The following is a 24,887-nucleotide window of genomic DNA, read 5'->3' as shown; positions in this document are numbered from 1 at the left end:
TTTTGAAACAGTTGGAATCTTTTTCAAGATACACACTTTTCTGACTGTGATCTTTAGAGCAAGGGTAATGAACCCTCCTTCCTGTACACACACATCTTGAGTGTGTGTGTGATCCTTAATCTGTTGCAGCAAACATGTGAACAACTGCAAGGGTGCCATATATTTTAAGCCGTCACTCCCAGAATGTACTGTCTATGAAAATAATTCCCATTTTTCCTCTGCCCATCTCTCACTGAATCTGCAGATACTCAGCGTCTCATTATTAGGCAGACGTCCTTGCAAAATGATATTGCAGAAGTGGATATGGATGGTGAATAATGTCTTGGTTCTTGACTGAATGTGAGACGCTGAAACTGACCTAGGAGGCCAGAACAATTCGAACATTAAAAAGATAATAATTTTATTTATTTATTGGCTGTGCTGAGTCTTCACTGCTGTGCGGACTTCGCTTAGCTGAGGCAAGCAGGGGCTGCTCTCTAGTTGGGATGCTCAGGCTCCTGATTGTGGTGGCTTCTCTTGTTGTGGAGCACGGGCTTCCGTAGTTGTGGTTCACCGGCTCAGCAGTTGAAACACACGGGCTTGGTTGCTCTGTGGCATGTGGGATCTTCCCGAACCAGGGATCGAAGATGCTGTCTCCTGAATTGGCAGGTGAATTCTTTACCACCGTGCTACTGGTGAAGCCCCCACTATGAACATTAATAAAAAGCGCTTGGGGGCAGTGGTTTAGGAAGGAAGGCTTTCTATGGACCTGTGACAAGACTTGCCTGTCTCTGGCCCCACAGTTCAATCTGGGCATTCCAGAGCTGAATATACAATCTGGATAAGTTGGAAATAAAGAACTGTAGGGACAAAATGTACTTTAATCCTGTTTCTACTAACGTGAATTATGATGAAAGAAACCATGACTAACTAGGGGGAGTCTGCTCCTTACGCACGTGGCAGCCCATCTGACATAGCTTTTCAGTTTACGATATTGATATTGGTTTTTACTACAGGCTCTTTCATTCTTTAAATGCTCTTTTATTGTGGTAATAGCATGGCATGCGATCTGCCCTCTTAACAAATGTTTAAGTGTACAATACAGTATTGTTAGCGCAGCTCCCTAGAACTCTTTCATCTTGCATCATTGAGACTTTAGGCTCACTGATTGGCATGTACCCATTCCCCACTTCCCCAACCCCTGCATCCACTGGGCTGCACTCTGATTCCACGAGGTTTCCCATTTTAGATGGTTCATGCAAGTGGAACATGAAAAGGCATTTCTCCTAGGAGGACACTCCGTAGGTACTTCTGTAAGTCTTTAGCAGGTTTCCACTGGTTCAATTCAGTTCAGTTCAGTTGCTCAGTCATGTTCAACTCTTTGCAACCCTATAGACTGCAACTCACCAGGCTTCCCTGTCCATCACCAATTCCTGGAGCCTACTCAAACTCATGTCCATTGCGTCAGTGACGCCATCCAACCATCTCATCTTCTGTCGTCCCCTTCTCCTCGCACCTTCAATCTTTCCCAGCATCAGGGTCTTTCCCAATGAGTCAGTTCTTTGCATCAGGTGGCCGAAGTATTGGAGTTTCAGCTTCAGCATCAGTCCTTCCAATGAACATCCAGGACTGATCTCCTTTAGGATGGACTGGATGGATCTCCTTGCAGTCCAGGGGACCCTCACGAGACTTCTCCAACACCACAGTTCAAAAGCATCAATTCTTCGGTGTGCAGCTTTCTTTATAGTCCAACTCTCACATCCACACATGACTACTGGAAAAAACCATAGCTTTGACTAGATGGACTTTTGTTGGCAAAGTAATATCTCTGCTTCTTAATATGTTCCATTATCTTCATTACCTCCACCATAGTTTGGGCTCAAGTCAAACAACAGGGAGGGAACACAGCCCTTCCATCAACAGAAAATTAGATTAAAGATTTACTGAGCATGGACCTGCCCATCAGAACAAGACCCAGTTTCCCCTTAGTCAGTCTCTCCCATCAGGAAGTTTCCATAAGCTTCTTATCCTTATCCATCAGAGGGCAGACAGATGAAAACCACAATCAAAGAAAACTAATCAAACTGATCACATGGACCACAGCCTTGTCTAACTCAGTGAAACTATGAGCCATGCTGTGTCGGGCCATCCAAGATGGACAGGTCATGATGGAAAGTTCTGAGAAAACGCGGTCCACTGGAGAAGGAATGGCAAACCATTTCAGTCTTGCCTTGAGAACTCCATGAACAGTATGAAAAGGCAAAAAGATAGGACACTGAAAGATGAACTCCCCAGGGTGATAGATGCCCAATATGCTGCTGGAGATCAGTGGATAAATAACTCTAGAAAGAATAGAGAGACAGAACCAAAGTATAAACAGCACCCAGTTGTGGATGTGACGGGTGATGGAAGTGAAGTCTGATGCTGTAAAGACCAATATTGGGTAGGAACCTGGAATGTTAGGTCTATGAACCAAGGCAAATTGGAAGTGGTCAAACAGGAGATGGCAAGAGTGAACATCTACATTTGAGGAATCAGTGAGCTAAAATGGACCAGAATGGGTGAATTTAACTCAAATGACCATTATATCTATGACAGTGGGCAAGGATCCCTTAGATTTGACTCCTCTGTCCATGGGATTTCCCCAGGTGAGAATACTGGAGTGGGTTGCCACTTCCTCCTCCAGGGGGGTCTCCCCTAGCTAGGATTGAACCCACGTCTCTTATGTCTCCTGCCTTGGTAGATGGGTTCTTTACCACTAATGTCATCTGGGAATGAGAAATAAGAAATAAAAATTAGAAACATGTAAATTTGGGTCAAACAGGTCAATATTTCCTTTAGAATAAGATGGGAAAGAAATCATCCCTTTAGGTAGTGCAACTCAGCTTCTTAGAAAGATCAGTCTAATCTTGAATGTTGACATTTTAACATTGAAACTTTTAATCTGTCATTCAATTTGAAGTACTTTTTGGGATCAATAGCATATAATTAAGCCATATTTTAAAATTCACCCTGCAACATCTGACTTTTAATTGGTATAGTCAGAGCATTTGCATTGAAGGTAATTATGGGTGTGTTAGGACTAAGTTTGTCATGTTACTGTTTATTTTCTGACTTTCTCTTGTTTCTCATCTTCTGTTCCTCTTACCTTCTTGTGCATTACTTGAACATTTTTAGGATTCCATCTTGATTTGATTATACTTTTTGAACAAATCTCTTGTATAGTTTTCAAAGCAGTTGCTCTGGGTATGGCAATATCCATGGGTGTCAATATTCTACATTTTGAGTCAAACATATAGAGTTCACTTCCATTTCAGCCCCTTTACCCTCCCCACTTTTAAATATCATTGTCTTGGGTACATGTGGAGGTATAGTTTTTGTTCCAATCATCATATATGATTTTTAAAACCACTGAGGGAATAAAGAGTGTATTGTATATACTCACATTTGAGGCTCTGTCTGAATTTCTCTCATTTTTTCCCTTCCAGATGCTCCAAGATTTCTTCTTTTACGATTTCCTTTTGGTTTGAAGAACTTCCTTTAGCCATTATTTAAGGGAAGGTCTAGCCACAAATTCTTTCAGTTTCCTTTCATTGGAGAATGTATTTTGTCTTCTATCCTGAAAGATAATCACTGGATATAGTATTTGTTCAGTTCAGTTCAGTTCAGTCGCTCAGTCATGTCCGACTGTTTGTGACCCCATGGACTGCAGCTTGCCAAGGCTCCCTGTCCATCACCAACTCCCAGAGTTTACTCAAACTCATGCCCATTGATATTTGTAGTTGATCATTTTTTTCTCTCAGCAGTTGAAAAATGTTCTGCGTTGGTCTGCATGATTCAGCTTGTGTATCTGGGGCACCCCCTGGACCCTAGTGGATGCTTGGGCGGACAGAAGGGGCTTCCCCAGGGCTAGCCACCCAGTGCCTTTGGGTGGGGAAGGGAATCCCCAGCCTCAGGATGTAGGGAAACTTCCTGGTCTAGGAGTTAGTTGTGGTGGAATCCACCTGCTGATGCCACTCAGTCACCTGTTTGTTGTCTCTTGGTGGGAGGAGGGCTGTTTCAGGCGGCAGAGAAAGAGACAGCATCACATGGTTGCTAATTTCAGTAGGAGATAGCATCATGTGGTTGCTAATTCCAGTAGGCTCTGGTCTGTCTTGTTTTCCACACTGCAGGGCTCACTTGATATTATTGGTGGGACTTCCTTTCTGGACCACTATTTGATGATAGGAGGGAGCTGGAGATGCTAGGTTGGGATTACTTTCCTCTGTTGGGTGAGGTTGGAGGGTGCATAAGATGCCCCATCCTATATTGTTGCTCCAGCTCTGGGGTCCCTTATCACTTCTCCCTCGTCTTTATATCTTTCAGAATTTCCTTTGGCTGCCTCCTGTTTAATTTCCAGGGTTTATACTTATACTTAGAGAGGAGAAGGGAGAAACAAGGGTATGCCATTTGCTCCCAATTGGAAATCCTCTGAATTTTCAGTTTTGTTTATGTGGTCATACAGCATTTAAAAAGTTTTTTCGGCATTTCATTTAGGGCTTGAGGAATATGGAAGTAAACATTGTTTTATTAGTGGTAAAATAAAGATAATACACAATTCACCATTTTGACCATTTAAACATACTGTTCAGTGGCATTAACTATGTTCACAATGCTGTATCACCGTCACCTTCTTCCATCTCCAGAATTTTCTTTTTGTCAAAGCTAAACTCTGTAGCCATTAAACAGTAACTTTTCCTTTCTCCCTATTTCCAGGCCCTGGTAATCACCATTTCTACTTTCTATCTCTCTGAATTTGGTTGTTCTAATTCCCTAATGTAAAGTGGAACCATATAATACTTGTCTTTCTGTGGCTGGTTAACTTTTCTTAGTGTGATACCCTCAAGAAGGAAGTAACATTTGAACTGGTATAATCTAATACTCACTGAAGTGTTTTAATACAGTTTTGAGAAGAAGAGTTTAAAATTAGTAACCAACTTGGAACATTGAAACCTGGTATGTAAAGCCTGGTATGTACTATGAACTCAAAAATGTTAGCTATTAGCATCATTTTTTTTCAAGGTTTTATTATTCTTTTTCTCCATCATATGAGTAGCTAAAAGTCAGCAATTGGGATGTTGAGTCAAAGTTTTTTTTTTTTTTCTTTTTGAGATAAGCACCCCTAAGTGGTCAAACAAGCAATGGCAAGGGTGAACGTCAACATTCTAGGAATCAGCGAACTAAAATGGACTGGAATGGGTGAATTTAACTCAGATGACCATTATATCTACTACTGTGGGCAGGAATCCCTCAGAAGAAACGGAGTAGCCATCATGGTCAACAGAAGAGTCCAAAACGCAGTACTTGGATGCAGTCTCAAAAACAACAGAATGATCTCTGTCTCCAAGGCAAACCATTCAATATCACAGTTATCCAAGTCTATGCCCCAACCAGTAATGATGAAGAAGCTGAAGTTGAACGGTTTTATGAAGACCTACAAGACCTTTTAGAACTAAAACTCAAAAAAGATGTCCTCTTCATTATAGGGGACTGGAATGCTAAAGTAGGAAGTCAAGAAACACCTGGAGTAACAGGCAAATTTGGCCTTGGAATGCAGAATGAAGCAGGGCAAAGACTAATAGAGTTTTGCCAAGAAAATGCACTGGTCATAGCAAACACCCTCTTCCAACAACACAAGAGAAGACTCTACACGTGGACATCACCAGATGGTCAACACCGAAATCAGATTGATTATATTCTTTGCAGCCAAAGATGGAGAAGCTCTATACAGTCAACAAAAACAAGACCAGGAGCTGACTGTGGCTCAGATCATGAACTCCTTATTGCCAAATTCAGGCTCAAATTGAAGAAAGTAGGGAAAACTGCTAGACCATTCAGGTATGACCTAAATCAAATCCCTTAGGATTATACAGTGGAAGTGAGAAGTAGATTTAAGGGACTAGATCTGATAGATGGAATGCCTGATGAACTATGGAATGAGGTTCGTGACATTGTACAGGAGACAGGGATCAAGACCATCCCCATGGAAAAGAAATGCAAAAAAGCAAAATGGCTGTCTGGGGAGGCCTTACAAATAGCTGTGAAAAGAAGAGAGGCGAAAATCAAAGGAGAAAAGGAAAGCTATAAGCATCTGAATGCAGAGTTCCAGAGAATAGCAAGAAGAGATAAGAAAGCCTTCTTCAGAGATCAATGCAAAGAAATAAGGAAAACAACAGAATGGGAAAGACTAGAGATCTCTTCAAGAAAATCAGAGATACCAAGGGAACATTTCATGCAAAGATGGGCTCGATAAAGGACAGAAATGGTATGGACCTAACAGAAGCAGACGATATTAAGAAGAGGTGGCAAGAATACACGGAAGAACTGTACAAAAAAGATCTTCATGACCCAGATAATCATGATGATGTGATCACTAATCTAGAGCCAGACATCCTGGAATGTGAAGTCAAGTGGGCCTTAGAAAGCATCACTACAAACAAAGCTAGTGGAGGTGATGGAATTCAGGTTGAGCTGTTTCAAATCCTGAACGATGATGCTGTGAAAGTGCTGCACTCAGTATGCCAGCAAATGTGGAAAACTCAGCAGTGGCCACAGGACTGGAAAAGGTCGGTTTTCATTCCAATTTCAAAGAAAGGCAATGCCAAAGAATGCTCAAACTACTGCACAATTGCACTCATCTCACATGCTAGTAAAGTAATACTCAAAATTCTCCAAGCCAAGCTTCAGCAATACGTGAACTGTGAACTTCCTGATGTTCAAGCTGGTTTTAGAAAAGGCAGAGGAACCAGAGATCAAATTGCCAACATCCGCTGGATCATGGAAAAAGCAAGAGAGTTCCAGAAAAACATCTATTTCTGCTTTATTGACTATGCCAAAGCCTTTGACTTGTGTGGATCACAATAAACTGTGGAAAATTCTGAAAGAGATGGGAATACCAGACCACCTGACCTGCCTCTTGAGAAATCTGTATGCAGGTCAGGAAGAAATAGTTAGAACTGGAGATGGAACAACAGACTGGCTCCAAATAGGAAAAGGAGTACGTCAAGGCTGTATCTTGTCACCCTGCTCATTTGACTTCTATGCAGAGTACATCATGAGAAATGCTGGACTGGAAGAAGCACAAGCTGGAACCAAGATTGCCGGGAGAAATATCAATAACCTCAGATATGCAGATGACACCACCCTTATGGCAGAAAGCGAAGAGGAACGAAAAAGCCTCTTGATGAAAGTAAAAGTGGAGAGTGAAAAAGTTGGCTTAAAGCTCAACATTCAGAAAACGAAGATCATGGCACCTGGTCCCATCACTTCATGGGAAATAGATGGGGAAACAGTGGAAACAGTGTCAGACCAAAATCACTGCAGATGGTGACTGCAGCCATGAAATTAAAAGATGCTTACTCCTTGAAAGAAAAGTTATGACCAACCTAAATAGCATATTCAAAAGCAGAGACATTATTTTGCTGACTAAGGTCCCTCTAGTCAAGGCTATGGTTTTTCCAGTGGTCATGTATGGATGTGAGAATTGGACTGTGAAGAAGGCTGAGTGCCGAAGAATTGATGCTTTTGAATTGTGGTGTTGGAGAAGACTCTTGAGAGTCCTTTGGACTGCAAGGAAATCCAACCTGTCCATTCTGAAGGAGATCAGCCCTGGGATTTCTTTGGAGGGAATGATGCTAAAGCTGAAACTCCAGTACTTTGGCCACCTCATGTGAAGAGTTGACTCATTGGAAAAGACTCCGATGCTGGGAGGGATTGAGGGCAGGAGTAGAAGGGGACGACCCAGGATGAGATGGCTGGATGGCATCACAGACTCGATGGGCATGAGTCTGAGTGAACTCTGGGAGCTGGTGATGGACAGGGAGGCCTGGCGTGCTGTGATTTATGGGGTCGCAAAGAATCGGACATGACTGAGCAACTGAACTGAACTGAACTGAATATCTGTCTACCTACTGGGAACATGCAAGAAAGAAACTGACAGAGAATGCAGATTTCTGCACATTTTGTGGGGGAAAATAGAACATGGACATGGGAGTCAGAGGGCCTTATATTCACATTCTGGAGTCCTACTATTTAACGTCTTTTGTCAAGTTCCTCAATCTATGATTCTTTGCTTTGTCACCTATAAAGGGGAGATAGCAGGCTCTGCTTGAGGATCAGTAACAACTGATGTGAAGTGTAATAGAAGGAGTAAGTAGGTGCTCACCAAATCACCCTGTGTTATTGCATCAGTTATTATAATGTGAAAAACACACTTGGCTCTGTCTATATCCTACCTACTTAATTTCAGTATTGGGCAATCTTTTCTTAATAATAGGCACTTACTAGTGGAAAAAATAATTTATTATTCTCAGTAGCTTTGGGTGTTCTAAGTTCAATGAAAGTGTCAGCTGATGATAACCAAGGAAAGCTCATGAGCAGCATATTAAAATTTCTGAATTCTTTCACTGGGCTTAAGATAAAGAGTTTAATATTTTTAAGAATAGGGGGAAAGAAGCTAACTTCCATAAAAAGATTCAGCCTTTTTGAGGATGGCAGAAATGGGTGATATTTAAAAATTATTCTTGGAAAAAAATAACCAAATATCTCCCTGCTCTTATATTATAATAATATTTTATTAGGCAAGACATGCATGTGTGAATCTATTTTTATATTCTGCAAACGTGAAATACTCAGAGATTACTATTGGTTGACATGATAGCAGAAATATTTATAGTTCTGTGCTGGCAATAAAATTAATCAAATTTACATGAATTAAATAAGTAACATATATAAATCTGAAAAATAGTGTTTTAATAAATTGAAAAATACTGAATAAAATATGCTGTATTATTATCAATCAACTAACTTTTGATCTTCGTAAGTGGTATCAAAGCGTGACATAGGTTGAGGTTCTATGTGGACGGGTTGAGGCTTAGCGGTTTGAGTAGAAGTGAAAATTAGAATGGGTTGGTAACATTCTTCCTGCTGCTAATATTAAAAATCTCTAAACATGATTTCATTAAGCTTCTTAACACTCCTAAGAAATCAATTCATAAAATAGCATGGGCACGTTACCTTCCACTAAATGTTTTAAGCTTTAGGGAGAATGTGTGTGTGTGTGTGTGTGTGTGTGTGTGTGTGTGTGCGCGCGCGCGCGCGCGCGCACGCGCGTTCAGCTGTGTTCAACTCCTTTGCGACCCCAATGGACTGTAGCCCACTGGGCTCCACTGTCCAGAATTTTCCAGAATACTGGAGTGGGTTGCCATTTCCTACTTCAGGGGATCTTCTCAATCCAGGGATCAACCTGTATCTCTTGGGTCTCCTACCTTGGCAGGTGGATTCTTTACTAACTGTGTCATCTGGGAAGGGCTTCTCTGGTGGCTCAGATGGTAAAGAATCCTGCAATGCAGGAGACCTGGGTTTGATCCCTTGGTTGGGAAGATACCTTGGAGGAGAGCATGACAACCCACTCTAGTATTTTTGCCTGAAGAATCCCATGAACAGAGGAGCCTGGTGGAAAGCTGAAACTCCAATACTCTGGCCACCTGATGTGAAGAGTTGACTCATTTGAAAAGAGCTTGATGCTGGGAAAGATTGAAGGCAGGAGGAGAAGGGGATGACAGAGGATGAGATGGTTGGATGGCATCACTGACTCAACGGACATGAGTTTGAGTAAACTCCAGGAGTTGGTGATGGACAGGGAGGCCTGGCCTGCTGCAGTCCATGGGGTCGCAAAGAGCTGGACACGACTGAGTGACTGAACTGAATCTAAACTCCAGTTCTATGGTACATGCCCTTTGTCAACAGTTATATGTTTGAAGATCAGTTTGTTCATTTGTTTCTTCCCATGAAGAAAAGATGGAATTTACTCCTTGACATGATGGCCAACATTTATCTGTTTATGTTGGCAGCATCCAAGAAGTTACTGTTTATAGGTTCAAACCGTACATGCTAGCAGAGAATGTTATCAACTCATTACCTGCATTAATATAATTTCTGGTTATTCACTGTTAACATCCTCAAATAGATATTCAACCATTATTTTGAAAGTGGTTAAAATTTACTGTCTTAACTAGAAACCAGATATGAACAACCAGGTTTCAAAAGAAATTGACCATCTGTTTCTGCTGTATATAAACAACGCTAAGATTTTGGTCTGTGGTTGCAGCCATGTTCATTGCAACATGTCATTGAAAATTCATACTTTGGTGCTTATTTTGGCCTTTAAACTATTCATTTGTACTGTGAACTAGATTATGTGCTTCTAACTGTCAGTAAGCTGAATGCATTTCAAGCCAATTTACTAAAATAGTTACTGTTAAGTGGTATATTTGGACAGAGTTGACACCTTTGACATTTTGTAAAATGGCAAAAATAACTGTATTTAAGGGAATGATTTATGAATGTTGGGTACCCATAGAGCTTCCTGATTATGGTTTTTGCTTTAGCTGCTGAAACTTCACAAACTGCTGAAAGGACAGCTAATTAGCGCTGTGTGATCAGATATTTAACACAGATAAGCACACATGGAGAAATGCATGAAAACATAATATCCATATAAAATCTGTGATCTTCTTGTTGCTTCTTAGCATTGTCTTTGTCTAACAGGGGAAGAGTAGTTGAGGTCTTAGCAGAGGCAGAGTAAGTAAGGAAGAGAGAGTAAGACTGATGGTATAGAATTGCCTTTATGAAACACACACTCTTTGGTATAAATAAGGAAAGCAACTTGCAATGATTAAAAAGTATTTTGAATCTTGAGTTGTCTTCTAGATTGCTGGCCTCTATTAAAAACTTCTTAAAATAATAGATAGCTTTAATTCTTCAAGAAAAAGAAAAATTATATCATCTTAGATTTTCCATATTTATTATATAGATGTGACTTGACTATGGAGGAAAAAAAAAGAGCAAATTCTCTTGTATTGCAAGTTTTAAATGTACCAGGCTAAGGTTTACTTAATTAGAACCTCCAGGCAATAAAGGAGCCCTTTTTAAAATTCTGTGATTCTTAATATGCTAAATAATGCAAAGCTTCAACTCTTCAAGCATAAGACACACATCTGGCAGTTTAACATTTAAATTACAGGAGGAAAAAAAATTCCTCACTTCAGTAGTAATTTTCTCAAAGAAAAGAATAGGAAATTTATTACAAGTACATTTAATTTCTTTTTGGATTTCCATCCTGTCTAATTGCAGGCATTTTTCTAGGTTTTCTGTATTTGTACTTTTTACACATGCATTCTGTACATTTTATTAATCTTTAGTTTGAGATGTTTCACCCTATTAGAGCTCTTGAAAAACTGGAATATTTCACTAAGCAAATTGTTTTGAGAAATACATCTGATCTTTAGTAATAAAAACAATGGTTTAGAAAATAAAAGGAAAAGAAAATCTCAGAGACCCACAAAAATATTACTGATGAAAAGGCAACGTTTTTCAGTTAGTTCCACTTTCCGGCTCTAATGTTTTTCAGTATTCGTGTTTTCTTTGTTTTGTCATTTTCTGGCTGTTTTTCATGCAAACATTATTATAAGCAGCATTCTTTCTTTGTATTTCTCCAAAGGACAGTGTCAGATCCTTGATTAATTTTACAAAGGTCATTTGGAAAAACCATTATAAATATGCCAAGTAAAAAAGATTAACACAACACAGGGAAAACAGACTTTTATAAACACGTGCATTTATATATATATAGGGCACTGAAACATTACACAGTTTTGACAAGTGCTTGCCTTGTGCACCTCATGCTGTATTAAAAATATGACTGCTTCATTTATTTTTTTTTTCTGGGTGATCCCAGCTGACACATTACAAAGGCATCAGCAGGTTACTGTTATTTGTAAACATTTTATCTTTTTCTCAGGATAAAATGATCTGATAAGTAAATTGCATACAGGCTCCATAGAATAAAGTGGACTTTCAAAGTAATTAACCTATACCTGTGTCACTAACACATAAACATGGGTGCTAGTGTTGTTGCTGTTGTTACCTCTCTAAGTCATGTCCTACTCGTGACCCCATGGACTGTAAGCCGCAAGGCTTCTCTGTCCATGGGGCTTCCCAGGCAAGAACACTGGTGTGGGCTGTCATTTCCTTCTCTAGGGGATCTTCCAGACCCAGGAATTGAACCTACGTCTCCTGCGCTGGCAGGCGGATTCTTTACCACTGAGCAACCAGGGAAGCTCCTGTGACAAATTTATGTATCCAATCCTACATTTAATTAAAAAATAAACAACACTGCAACTTCCAGTTTTAACTGTGGCAGAGTAACTGGTACCAGACTAATTCGTTTATAATCAACCATTAAACTGGAGAGAAGATATGAAGCATTTTAATGTTTTAATTGTCATGGAGCATGGGCCATTAGGAAGCACAAAGCTTGCTGATCCCAGACAGAAGAGAAACTCTTGAGGAAAACCCCGGTTGTCTACGTGGGCAAAAATTCTGACTGTAAAGCAGTGAAGTGAAATCCAGGTAGAGAAAGTTCCACTGAGCTGAGGAGACACAGTTTAGAATGTGCAGAGCGAGAGAGGGCAGGGAGGTGTGCACAGAGGAACTCAGGAGTCGTTTAGGGACCACCCCCCGCCCATGAGTCCTTGGCTGAGGGCAACATGACCTGTTAGACCAATGGAGGCTTTGCTAAGTAACGACTATGAACCTGGGAACAGAACAGAAATAATAGAGCTGGAACAGAGGTCGCATTCAAGTCAGGAGAGCCATGTTAATACCTCATTTTCAATTTGATGGCAAATTGAGATGCTAGAAGTCTGCATGTTAGGAATAAAGACCACGCTCTTAAGAGACTTACTTTAACTCTGCCCCCACAAAAGCCAAAAGCAAAGTTCTGACAAGAGAGGCAGAGGAGTTAGAGTCTTGAGGTTGAGTCCTGGTAAGTTAGCATGACTTGGAAACATATTTTACAGACAAGCTTAAACAAAATGTAAATTTAAGCCTACATGAGTTTAATGGAATTACCCAGTAATTGAACTGTGTAGTAGGAAAAAATATCAACAGCTTTTCAAGAAAGATAACAGAATCTAGACTTTTCTACAATGCCCATTATATTGTATAATGTATAATACTTAGACATGCAAAAAACAGGAGAATATGAACCTTAGGGGAAAAGTGAATAACAATGACTGTAAGATAATTCAGATTTTAAGTTTACTGGGAAAAGCCTTTAAACTATCTGTTATAAATATACTCATAAATTTTAAAAAACAACTACCTGCAAACAATTAAAGGAAAATACGTTCTTAATGAATGATTAGTCAGATTATCTTAAAAGCAATGTGGACACTATAAAAAACATAACCAAATGGAAATTACAGAACTGAAAATTGAAGAATTAAAAGAAATTAACTGATTTGAAATGCAGAAAATGAAAAGCTGGAAGGAAAATGAAGAGGAACTCAGAGATCCAGGAGGTCATAGCACATAGTTTTGCATACATGTAGTGAGAGTTTTATGTAAAGAAAGAGGGTAATAATGTGGAAGAAAAAAATGTATTAAACAAGTAGCGTTGGAAATTCCCCATATTTTAAAGAATACATTGGCTCATAGATTGAATACCCTCAATGAACCTCAAAAGAATAAATGCAAGGGAAACTGCACTGAAGAACATCATAATCGAAAGTTAAAGTGTTGTTGTTTTTCTCTTTTAAAAAATGCATTACATATAGGGGAACAATGATCTGAAAAACAGCTGACATTATCATCTGAAACGATGGAGACCAGAAGTCAGTGTAATGACATATTAAAATGCTAAAAGAATGTCAATCCAAAAATCTGTATATAGCAAAAAACCCCTCAAAAATTGAGGTTGATATAAAGATATTTTCAGATGAGGAAAAACTAAAAGAATTTTTCTTCAGTAGACTGGCACTATTAAAAAAAAAAAAAAAACACCTAGAGAATTTTCATTAGGCTAGCTGGGCCATCTTCAGGCAGGAACAGGTTTCCAAAGGACGCAGACATGGAGACCATGTCCTCAAAATTTTACACTATGGAAAACTCATCTAAAAATGTTCCCAAAAGCAATTCCAAAGGGTTGAGATTGGCAGTTCTCCATCTCTAGAGGAGAAGAAGAGGACAGGGTGCAAGGCTGTGGCTGCTCATGGATCCATGTCATCTTTTCAGAAAATGTTTTTGGGTCCACCTCTTGGTCAAATCTGTGGCTCTATTGAGGAGGTCCAATCTCTGGACCAGGGTATTTGTCACAAGATGCTGGGGAGAGGGTTTAGCATAGACAGTCATTGAAGGGAGAGCTCAAGCCAATGGATTGAGAGGCATAAAGCTAAAGTAATACCTGCTTATGTATTGATAGTATCTTTGTAAGTTAAGAAACATGTGTTGAGGAGGCGTTCTATTTCAGGTAGAGGGGACCGCTGGCGTTTAGTAGATAGAGGCCAGAAATGGGGCTAAACATTCTACAAAAACAGGACAGCCCCCCACCAAAAAAAAAAAAAAAAAAGAATTCTCCAATCCAAAATGTGGCTCATGCTGAGGTGGAGAAATGCTGATATAAAATAAGTCGTGCAAAAGATGATATAAGTTGCTCAGGCGGGAAGAGCTGGGGACACACCGATAACTGAAGTTTCTAGCGTCGAGGCTTGATATTGGAACGCTGGGGTGAGGCACGGAGTAACGTCTTTGTAAGCTTGATCACAGAAACAGAGCTGATCCTACCCGGATGAGGGGAGAAAGCAGATCACACACAGCTGCTCCTTGTAAATTGCATCCCCATGGTGTAGGGTTCTACTTGAAGTTCATGCATTGACTGAATTAAAACCGGGAGCCTATAACAACTTAGAGAATTATTTCTTTCACCCCCATTAGTCAGCCTTTATATAAACTCTTAGATTTCAGCAGTGTAAGCTTACATGTCCTCTGATGTAAAAATCTATAATTTTTGTTCCACCTTTTGTCTTTAACCCTAGGAAGCATTTCTAATAAAATTAGTCCTTGCTCTATGGACTGTGATCTCAGTCTCTCAAAAGAAGACCGTGAATTACACAATAAGGTAAGATAAAGGCAAGATAAAGGTTATCGAAGTTGGTTTTAACCATGAAAACAATAGTTCTAATGATTGACTATAATTTCTTAAAATATATTTCCAGGTAGAAAGTAATGTGTTCTTCAAGGCAGGTTTTGACGTATGGACATACTAAACAGGTGATGTTTGTGAAATCAGTAATGCTAATAATATTTTTTATTACATCTGAATCAGACTTTAAGCTGTTGAAGACTTTAGCTAAATTAACTAGTCTGTAATACAAGACTGTTTCCAGCTTGAGCAGGGTGATTAGAAAATGTGCTGATTGTGCTATTTTATTTGACATAATCAGGGCTGCCATGAAGTCTATCCAGAAAATATCTTGATAAACTTATACAAATTACTTAGCCTGGATTTCCAAATGTGGGTTAAATTAATTTTACTGGGATAACTGGATCCTGTTTTTGGATGTTTAACCATTTCCAAAATCTGTATCTGCATAGACCAAATGACTTCAAGTTTTAAATATTCAGAAAATTTAGTCTGGCTAGAAAATTAAAGTAAAAGAATTTCTCTCAACCCTGCCCTTTCCCATACAAACTATCTGAGTCATTACCTTTATTCTAAAGTATGTCAACTAAATAAACACAGGTTTATAGATCCAACTTTCAAACCATTCTCTAAAGCCTGATGTTTCCATCTCTAAATAGTGGACCACCATCAAATCAAATAAATGAGTTTTTAATGTCTAGAAGACAACTTCACAGCATTTACAAATACGGTTGTTTCTATATTGCAGAAGGAGAAAGCGTGAGAAATCAGAAGTTTAGTGACATGTGTAACAGTGAAAGGTAACATTTACCGAGTGCTAGGAAATTACTCGATGCCAGAAAATGTTCTCAGGTCCTCCACATCAAATGACTGTCTTATTCTCACTATTAACTAATGGGATAAATACTCCTAGTGACATAAGTTTCCCTGTTTTGCAGGTGAAAAAAATAGGTGCATGAGATGGAGTAACTTAGGCAAAATAATGTTGTTAACAAGTATATAGCTGCGCTTTGAATCCAGACTGTTTCTAGAATCCAGTTGGGATCTATCATGGGATAATACATCAACATTTTATTTCTTTGTCCTTTCAGTCAGGTATATGTTTTATACTTCTTGGGCCTTATAACCTTAATATAAGGAATAGGATATGGGAACCAAGAACAATTGGCTAGGAAGGAAAACGTTACATCCTTTAGGAAAAGTAAAAGTGTTAGTGATTCAGTCGTGTCTGACTCTGCGACCCCATGGCCATAGCCCACCAGGCTCCTTTGTCCATGGAATTTCCCAGGCAAGAATACTGGAGTGAGTTGCCATTACCTACTTCTTCTCATAGTATTAGGAATTAACTTGAATGTTCAACTGATATTAAAGACTCTGACTCAGGTAATTGATAGGGTAGCTGTGGGGAAATTGAGGTTAATGTTGAACTTCACATGGGAAGCATTTGTTTTTCAAATTTATTTACACGGTGAGAAAAGAATCAAAATGTGTGGCCCCGCCTGGTCAGAAATACTAGTTGTCATCCAGAGTTGAAAAACAGAAACCCCAGGGGGTTAGTTAGCTACCCAAGGAGTCTCTCTGGGTAAATCCTGAGCTACCAACCAGATACGAATACCTTGTTTTTCCCTGGGTGCTGCTAATATTAGTAGAATCCCTGTCCTGAAAAATTCTCTGGAACACACATCAGAAATGAATTAAGGAAAGAGGAAATAGTATTCTTGGTGGATGGTCTCAGGATTTAGGCTGGATTTAATTTGGAGCTGCGGGTTTTATTTTTTAGATGATATAACGACATTGGTGAAACTGAACATGATGTCATATGCGTCTGCTTTGATACTTCAGAGGCACCTGGTGTTTGTTGCTGTTATTGTTGATGTGCAATTCTGTGACTCTGTTAACACCAGCCTCTGAACACAGTCCATCCAGCCCAACCCTTCCTCCCCAGCCTTCTTAAAAATGGTGCTGCTGCTCACATCTCGTCTTCCCAGGGCAGTTCAAAAGCATTCGTAATCCCCAGGATTCAGCTCTTTGTTCACTGTTTCCTCTTTCTAAGGCTCTCCCTTTTGATGACACAATCCCCTTGCTCTTCATCTGGCCAGATGGGCAGATGAACAGTGCTCCCCAGAGCTCTGCACAAAGACCCTGTAAAGAGTTTGCGAGAATAAAATGCTGCTGTTCAGTGGGGCCTGAGTGTGCCAATGCCACCATGCTTTGCCCAGCAGCACTGCACGGGGGCCCCTGACCTGTGAACTGCGAACTTGCTTTCTCCCCAAACACTGACCTTCTCATCGGTCCTAATATCATCACCCTTCTTCATGAACCAAACGGTCCATGGAAGGAATTATTGCTTAGGGGCAAAAGCCTCTGAACAATAACGTAGGGATCCTGGACTTTGCTTTCTTTCATGTAACAGTATGTAGTGCCTGTGTTTCCAGTAGTGTTGGACTCTCTGCAACCCCACTGACTGTAGCCCACGAGGCTCCTCTGTCCATGGGATTCTCCCAGGCAAGAATACTGGAGTGAGTTGCTGTTTCCTTCTCCAGGGGATCCTCCTGACCCAGGGATCGAACCTGCATCTCTTGCATCTTGTGCGTTGGCAGACGGATTCTCTACCACTGAGCCGTCTGGGAAGCCCGCTTTCTATCATAGAGCACAATTAAATGGGCCTTTCATTTCATGAGCTGGACAACTTTGAGACTTAACATCTTAAGTCTAAAATCTTAATATTATCTTAATATTAATAAATTAATAATATCTTAAGACTTAAGTCTTCCTATAGAATTTCCTACTTAGCAGCTTCGTACAAATGCTGTAATAAACGCAGAAGAAAGGATGTTAAATGTTCTATCAAACATTTCATCTAATGTTCCTTACCCATGGTATGTATTGTGTTGTACCATATGCTACTTAGATCCTTAATGTTCTGAAGCATGTTAAGTTCTACCCTTTCCATCCTCAGAAAGAACCTTACTGCTATTATATCATTTGGTCTTCATAAAAAGTCCTGCGATCTATACAAGACAAATATTATCTCCATTTTTCAGATTAAAACGCTCAAATTCATGGACTTTAAATCATTTAAGTTTCCAAAGTGGTGCGAAGACTTGAATGGGTGTCTTCTGACCACCACTTGGTGCTTTTAACTACAACACGATGCATTTTAGCTTTTCAAAATTCTTTGAAACACTTCTTGGTTCTCCTTTTGTGTTGTGTTTGACAGAGTACACATTTATTTCTTCCTCACTGAGGCTCTGTTTGAATGGCGATCCTCACACCAGATTTTCAGCTCATGAACTTGAAAATCACATTTTGAATTCTAGCAATTTATATTGATATTTACATGTGTGCTGTTGATTTCTGCAATGGGTCAGACTCTGAGTAACCATATTATGTGAAACGAGCTGTTTCAGAACAAATTTACACATTTTCTCTCTTAAAGTATAGAAATTCATCTTTCTGAAGACAATGCTGAGGGAAGAATATTTTTTTTTTAATGATGATGATCTGCTTTGGCTTCAGGAACTTAAGAGGTATAACGGGTCAGAGGATCTATTTTCTGTCTTTTAAATGTTGATGATGTCCTTACTTAAAGTATCAGTTCTTAGGTGCAGATTCATATTTGTGATTGGTGGATTGTTTAGATTGTTAGAGTATATTCATGTGAACAGATTCACGTACTCCGGTACTCATTCACCTGGGAATTTAGCTGTACATGTTTACTTCTTTTTAGATTTAAAACTCTTATTTTCTTTGGGGATGAACAAATGTCTGTGACTTTATGTCTTCCCAAACACCCATTTTAAAGGATTTTTAGTACATTAGCTTGAATATTCTTTAAGTGAAATGCAAAAATTCAGAAAATTTTTGCTATTTTTAGAGTTAAAAGGTATATATCTTGGTGACTTAGCATCTGGATGTAGTTCACTGTCATTATTGTAACATAAGTACTTAATGAAATGACCTCTAACTCTTGAGTATTTACTGTGTGCTTATTACCATGTTAGGAGTTGTAAAAAATACAAAGAAATATACAACATAGCATTGTCACCATGAGTATATTTGAACAATTGAGATAAATATTAGCAGATTGACCAAATTGAAATCAATTTAGTACACTCTATCATAAAACACCTATATTTTAACAAATCAAGAGTGTTGATGGGTAAACCAAATCTTTGATATAATTCTTGGTAGCAGTTTCAACTTTTTATTCAGCAAGATTGAATAAAGTATCTAAGCATCTTATAAAGAAATATCATCACATTTGAAATTTGAATGCCTACAAAAGCATATGGTAAGCAGTCAAGTAAGGTGTGCAGATCAAATATTTTTAATTAGGACAATTTAAAGCTCTCATATATTTTAAAGAATTTCAGTAATCCTTAAGCTAGTCAGGAATGAAATGGAATAATTAAAAATACCAACGGTAAATAGTCTGACCAATGTTTCTATAAGTCATTCTGGGAAAATTGTCACTGAAACCAGGCAAACTTTCTATCTGCTCCTCGGTAATTTTTTTCCCATTTACTTCATTTCATTTCATTCTTTGAAGGAAAAACCAACTGCTTGGAAAACTGGAGAAACTGAAGACTATTCACAAGATGCATCTTATTTGGAGGAGCTGGAAAAACACAGATTTTCAGTTTGGTAAGTAACTCTATCCTGTCTTTCTATTTACATTTTTTAATTCATTGAATTCAACAAATCTTTACTTATTCTATTCTTTTATTATTCATTTATTCAACAAATACTGATTGTGTGCTTATTACAAACTGTATGATTTGTACCCTGATTTGGGAAAGCTTATGAAGTTGGTATACATTTAAGAACATCAGTGTGATATGATAACACTATTTTTTTTTCCTAAGAATGCACACATACACACTTGGAGAAGATGATGGCTTGAATTTGCTTGAGAATAAAGAAGGATTTTCAGAAGAAGTTTGAGCCAGATCTTGGGAAGAATATGACAGTGGAGAAATGTTGACAATTTGGGGCGGGCAGTGTCTAGAGACGGGGTTGGGAGGAAGGCTGGACTGATACCCACTGCAAACCTTAGTTCACTTAAGATCTAAGCAGATTGTGGTTACTGCTCTCTACCTGGAGGTGTGTATACAGGTGTATCTGTTTATGCAAGCATATGTATTCCAAACAGGAAGAAAATATACTTAGAAAAGTGAGCAGTGGAGCTTCTCCGAGGTAACGAGTACAGAATTTTGCAGTGGTGGGGTTCAGCAAGGATAAAGAAAGGAACCACAGTCAGTGGCACCCTGACACGCAGAGTAACCAGGAAAGAGGAAGAAATGGAGTAGCTTGTCAAAGCCCATCTGCTCCAAACCACTGCCACCCCATCCCTCAGGATCCCTGCCCTGAGTGGCTTTCCCCCCGGGGCATTTATATTCTGCCTGATGATTTGGTTTCTGAAGATTTTTCTCTTACTCTTCCATCCTGGAACCATCATCCGGAGGAATGGTAGCAGCTCAAATTTCCCTTATCCAGTCACATTTTTATAAATTCTATTGGTCTTCATTTAAATGTAGAAGTCTCAGCACCTTCACCAGTGCTTTCCTGGAACAGCTGAGGTACGGTCTCCAAGCTAACCAATGTTCTCTGGATTAAGAGATGCAGGCTCGGGGCTTCCCCAGCGCTGCCGTGGTGAGGACTCCGCCTTCCGTTGCAGGCGGTGTGGGTTCAGTTGCTGGTGGGGAAGCTAAGATTCCGCGTGTCATGGTGTGGGGCCAAAAGCTTTTTCTGAAAAAAAGAGAGATGTGGTTTGTGCCTAAGAGACATCAGGCAGGGAGGGAGGTGGGAGGGGGGTTCAGAATGGGGAACACGTGTACACCCGTGGTGGATTCATGTTGATGTACAGCAAAACCAATACAATATTGTAAAGTAATTAGCCTCCAATTAAAATAAACAAATTTATATTAAAAAAAAAAGAAACATCAGGCAGGAAGGGGAGTCAAAGAGGCCAAGAGATAAGAAATCACTCAGTTTGGTTGCTTAATATGCTTGATTAAACTATCTAGGTCTGTTTTCTCCTGTATCAAGTTGGAATAATAATAGCTATATTGTGGAGCTTTATGTTTATTGTGAAAGCTGAGAGATAATTTAAATAAGATAGCCTGGACAATCACTTGGTGTGTATAGATTTTTGATAAAGGTAACTAATATTAATAATCATAAATTTTGAAGAAAATGTCTTTTCCAAAGGTTAAAATAGGAAGCATCAGTCACAGGAGGATGTGGTCTTCAAACACACCAAGCTCTTTATCACATCAGGGTCTTTCCACTAGATGCCTCCTTTGTCTGGAATGTTCTCTGGGATCTTAGTAGGCTAGAAGCACATACTGGAGGTCTTAGTACAGATTTTCCTGCTCCAGAGAGTTCTTTCCTGAAAATCCTACATAAACGGGTACCCTTCTCCCCTCTGGTAGTTTATTTTCTCATAGCTTTCTTCCTTTAAAACACTTACCACAGTTTAAGTTAATCATTTATATTTATTTTCAAGTCATTTATTTGCATATTTCTGCGTTCTCTCACTAAAAAGAAGCTGTAAGCAGACAGAAACCCTTTGATAAAAGCTTTTCATTGGAGGATAGTCTCTTTACAATATTGTTGTGTTTACAATGTTCTGCTGTACATCAAGCTGAATTAGCTATGTTGCTGTGGTTGCTTAGTTGCTAAGTCGTATCTGACTCTTTGCAATGCTATAGACTGTAGCCTGCCAGGCTCCTCTGTCCATGAGACTTCCCAGGCACGAATGCTAGAATGGATTGTCATTTCCTTCATACATTCCCTCCCAGAAACCCTGCTTGTCTGATCACTCCTGGGTCTCTAGGCCCTAGTTTTAAAATACCTGGGTTATAACAGGCAACCAGTAAATATTTATTGGGTGAATGAATAGGAGGGTAAATGAGTGATCCCTCAGCTTGTCTCTCTCTCCCAGCCCCCTTGGTTGTCCTACCTGTTTATTCACTTCCAACCTTTCCTTTGTCTTGAAATTGCTATCATTTTTTTTTAAAGGAATATGGGATAATTAACCACTCCAAACATTTCTTTTAAACCAGAGTTGAGGATATGGGGGCTGCTGAGACCTCTATAAACGTGTTGTGTTTTAAATGGCCTGAGATACAATCTGAACAATTTCCTTGATGTTTTATTAGAGCTGGTAAATCATTTATGGGGGCAGCCTTTACCTAAATCCTCTCCAAATCCCCATAAAATGCATTTAACACAGAATACTGTACTACCCAGCTTCAAAGATAAATGTGACTTTGTGTGGGAAGTAGTTGCTGTCCCTGTGCCGTGAGTCTCAGTGCAGATATCTTTTCTCTCTCGCACGAGGTCTATCTTTTCCCCTTCTTGTCCCAATGATTTGCGTCCTTTCACATGCTGATGCTGGTAAATTGCTAAAATTTCAGTAAATCACAGCTTCTATTCTTTTCCTTTGTTAACATACCATACCTTTAACTAGTCAAGTGAAACATCTTGTTTGTAGCTGAAAACCACTTTTTTTTCCAAACTTCCAAAATATAATATTAAGACTGCTAGATTTTCTCAAACAGAAAGAGAGCCAATTAAGTTGCCTCTGAGTGTGTAAAACAGAACCTGCTTCCAGCACGTTTCAGCTCAGTGGGCCCGCTGCCCATGGTGTCGGCTGATCATATGAAAGTCCTCTGGGCCCTTCCTTGGTGGGGTTTGTATCACAGACGCCTCTTCTGAGCCTTGGAGCCAACACTTGCAGGATTCTTAAGTTTCTTCTTTGAGATTTTATATGCTGTTGTGAGCAGATGCCTCTCTTCTGCTCATATATGATTTTTTAATTTTTGGAAACTTTTACTTATTTCTTCTTGGCTGCCCTGGGTCTTCACTGCGTGTAGCTTTCTCTGTTGTGGTGAGTGGGGGCTCTTCTCCAGTTACGGCGTATGGGCTTCTCGTTGCCGTCGCTTCTCTCATCGCGGAGCATGGGCTCTAGGCACGCGGATTCAGTACTGGTGGTAGATGGGCTTAGCTGCCCTGCAGCATAGGGGGTATTCCAGGACCAGGGATCAAACCCGTGTCCCCTACACTGGTAGGCAGACTCTCAACCTCTGGACCACCAGGGAAGTCCTTAGGCTTCTATTTCAGACGACACGAGATCGCCAAGGTGTCCCTGGGTACTTTGGTACGAGGTGGTTGACTTCCATCTTTGCCCCTTCGGGGGTTGGCTCTGACTGCTCTGTGCTCCTTTTACACTCTGCGCACCTTTTCGTGCCACACAAAACATGGTCATTGGGTGAGTGCATGTGTGTCCCATAAGTCCCTGACTAGTCGGACTTGTCAGGTCAGACTTTTTGTGACCCCATGGACTGTTGCCCAGCAGGCTCCTCTGTCCATGGGACTCTCCAGGTAAGAGTACTGGAGTGGGTTGCCATTTCCTTCTTCAGGGGATCTTCTCCATCCAGGGACTGAAACTGCATCTCTTATGTCTCCTGCACTAGAGGCAGGTTCTTTAACACCAGTGCCACCTGGGAAGCTCCCATTGGACAGTAAGTTTAATAAATTTCACAGGAATGGAGATTAAGTCTACTGTATTCTTCTTGGCCTACTGTCAATGACGGATAAATTGCAAGCACTTAATAAATATTTGTTGAATTAATACATAAAAAATAAGAGTAAATTAAGAATTTTGGCATTTCCAGAAGGAATTTTCTGGAGAAAAGAGCGATGGGACAAAATGACTGTGATGTTCTGTGTTTGTTTGTCCATGGTGACTATTGTTTCTACCTGTTGAAGATGTTTCTTCCCTAAGAATTCCTTCACTCACCCTCTTTTATGATTGCAGACCCCCCACCTACATACCACCCACATACCCCAAGGCATTGGGCTGCGACGTGTATTATGTTCCTATGACAATTGTGATCGATTCAGGGGTAGGCACACTATCTCAGCCAGGCCCTCCAAGCCTTTTCACAGGGTTTTATATTTTGATACTTGGTGATAGAAATTCCTTCTCTTCTATAAGCTCTTACGCTGAAATGATTTAAGTTTGATACCCACAGTGGCCAGGGCCACCAATTTACCCTCCGCACTTCCTGTACGGCCTCTTGTTAATATTTGGCATTTGAAACCAATGGATGTAAGAGTCTCACCAGTGCTTTGAAGGGGACACATATTCTGTTTTAGTCCAGCTAACGGAAGTATGTCGTAGGAGCTACCTCAAGTCCACATTAATGATGAATAAAATTATATGCATACCTAACAACACATTTGTTGTTGTTCAGTTGCTAAGTCATGTCTAACTCTTTGTGACCCCATGGACTGCAGCTCGCCAGGTCTTCTGGAACTTGCTCAAATTCATGTATGTTGAGTTGGTGATGCCACCCAACTATCCCACTCTCTGTCACCCTCTTCTCCTCTTGCCTTCAATCTTTCCCAGCATCAGGGTCTTTTCTAATGAGTCAGCTCTTCGCATCAGGTGGCCAAAGTATTGGAACTTCAGATTCAGCATTAGTCCTTCTAATGAATATTCAGGATTGATTTCCTTTAGGATGGACTGGACGGATCTCCTTGCAGTTCAAGGGACTCTCAAGTGTCTTCTCCAGCACCACAATTCAAAAGCAAAAACACATCAGTTCAGTTCAGTCACTCAGTTGAGTCTGACTCTTTGCGACCCCATGAATCGCAGCATGCCAAGCCTCTCTGTCCATCACCATCTCCCGGAGTTCACTCAGACTCACGTCCATCGAGTCAGTGATGCCATCCTGCCATCTCATCCTCGGTCGTCCCCTTCTTCTCTTGCCCCCAACCCTTCCCAGCATCAAAGTCTTTTCCAATGAGTCAACTCTACGCATGAGGTGGCCAAAGTACTGGAGTTTCAGCTTTAGCATCATTCCTTCCAAAG

The 24,887-nt window shown here is 40.0% G+C and overlaps 1 protein-coding gene across 1 annotated transcript in view; it reads left to right on the top strand.

Moving 5' to 3' along the window:
- The window catches only part of LOC102189642, a 247,782-nt gene that overhangs the window by 105,362 nt on the left and 117,533 nt on the right, over positions 1-24,887 (top strand). Inside the window, 1 exon segment of the mRNA XM_018038501.1 lies at positions 19,487-19,648. Within this exon segment, the coding sequence (XP_017893990.1) occupies positions 19,487-19,648 (162 nt within the window).

The sequence above is a fragment of the Capra hircus genome, chromosome 23 (genome assembly GCF_001704415.2).
Source record: "Capra hircus breed San Clemente chromosome 23, ASM170441v1, whole genome shotgun sequence".
NCBI classification, from domain to species: Eukaryota; Metazoa; Chordata; class Mammalia; order Artiodactyla; family Bovidae; genus Capra; species Capra hircus.
The sequence above is the reverse complement of the archived record's forward strand: the minus strand, read 5'-3'. Positions and strand labels throughout refer to the sequence as shown.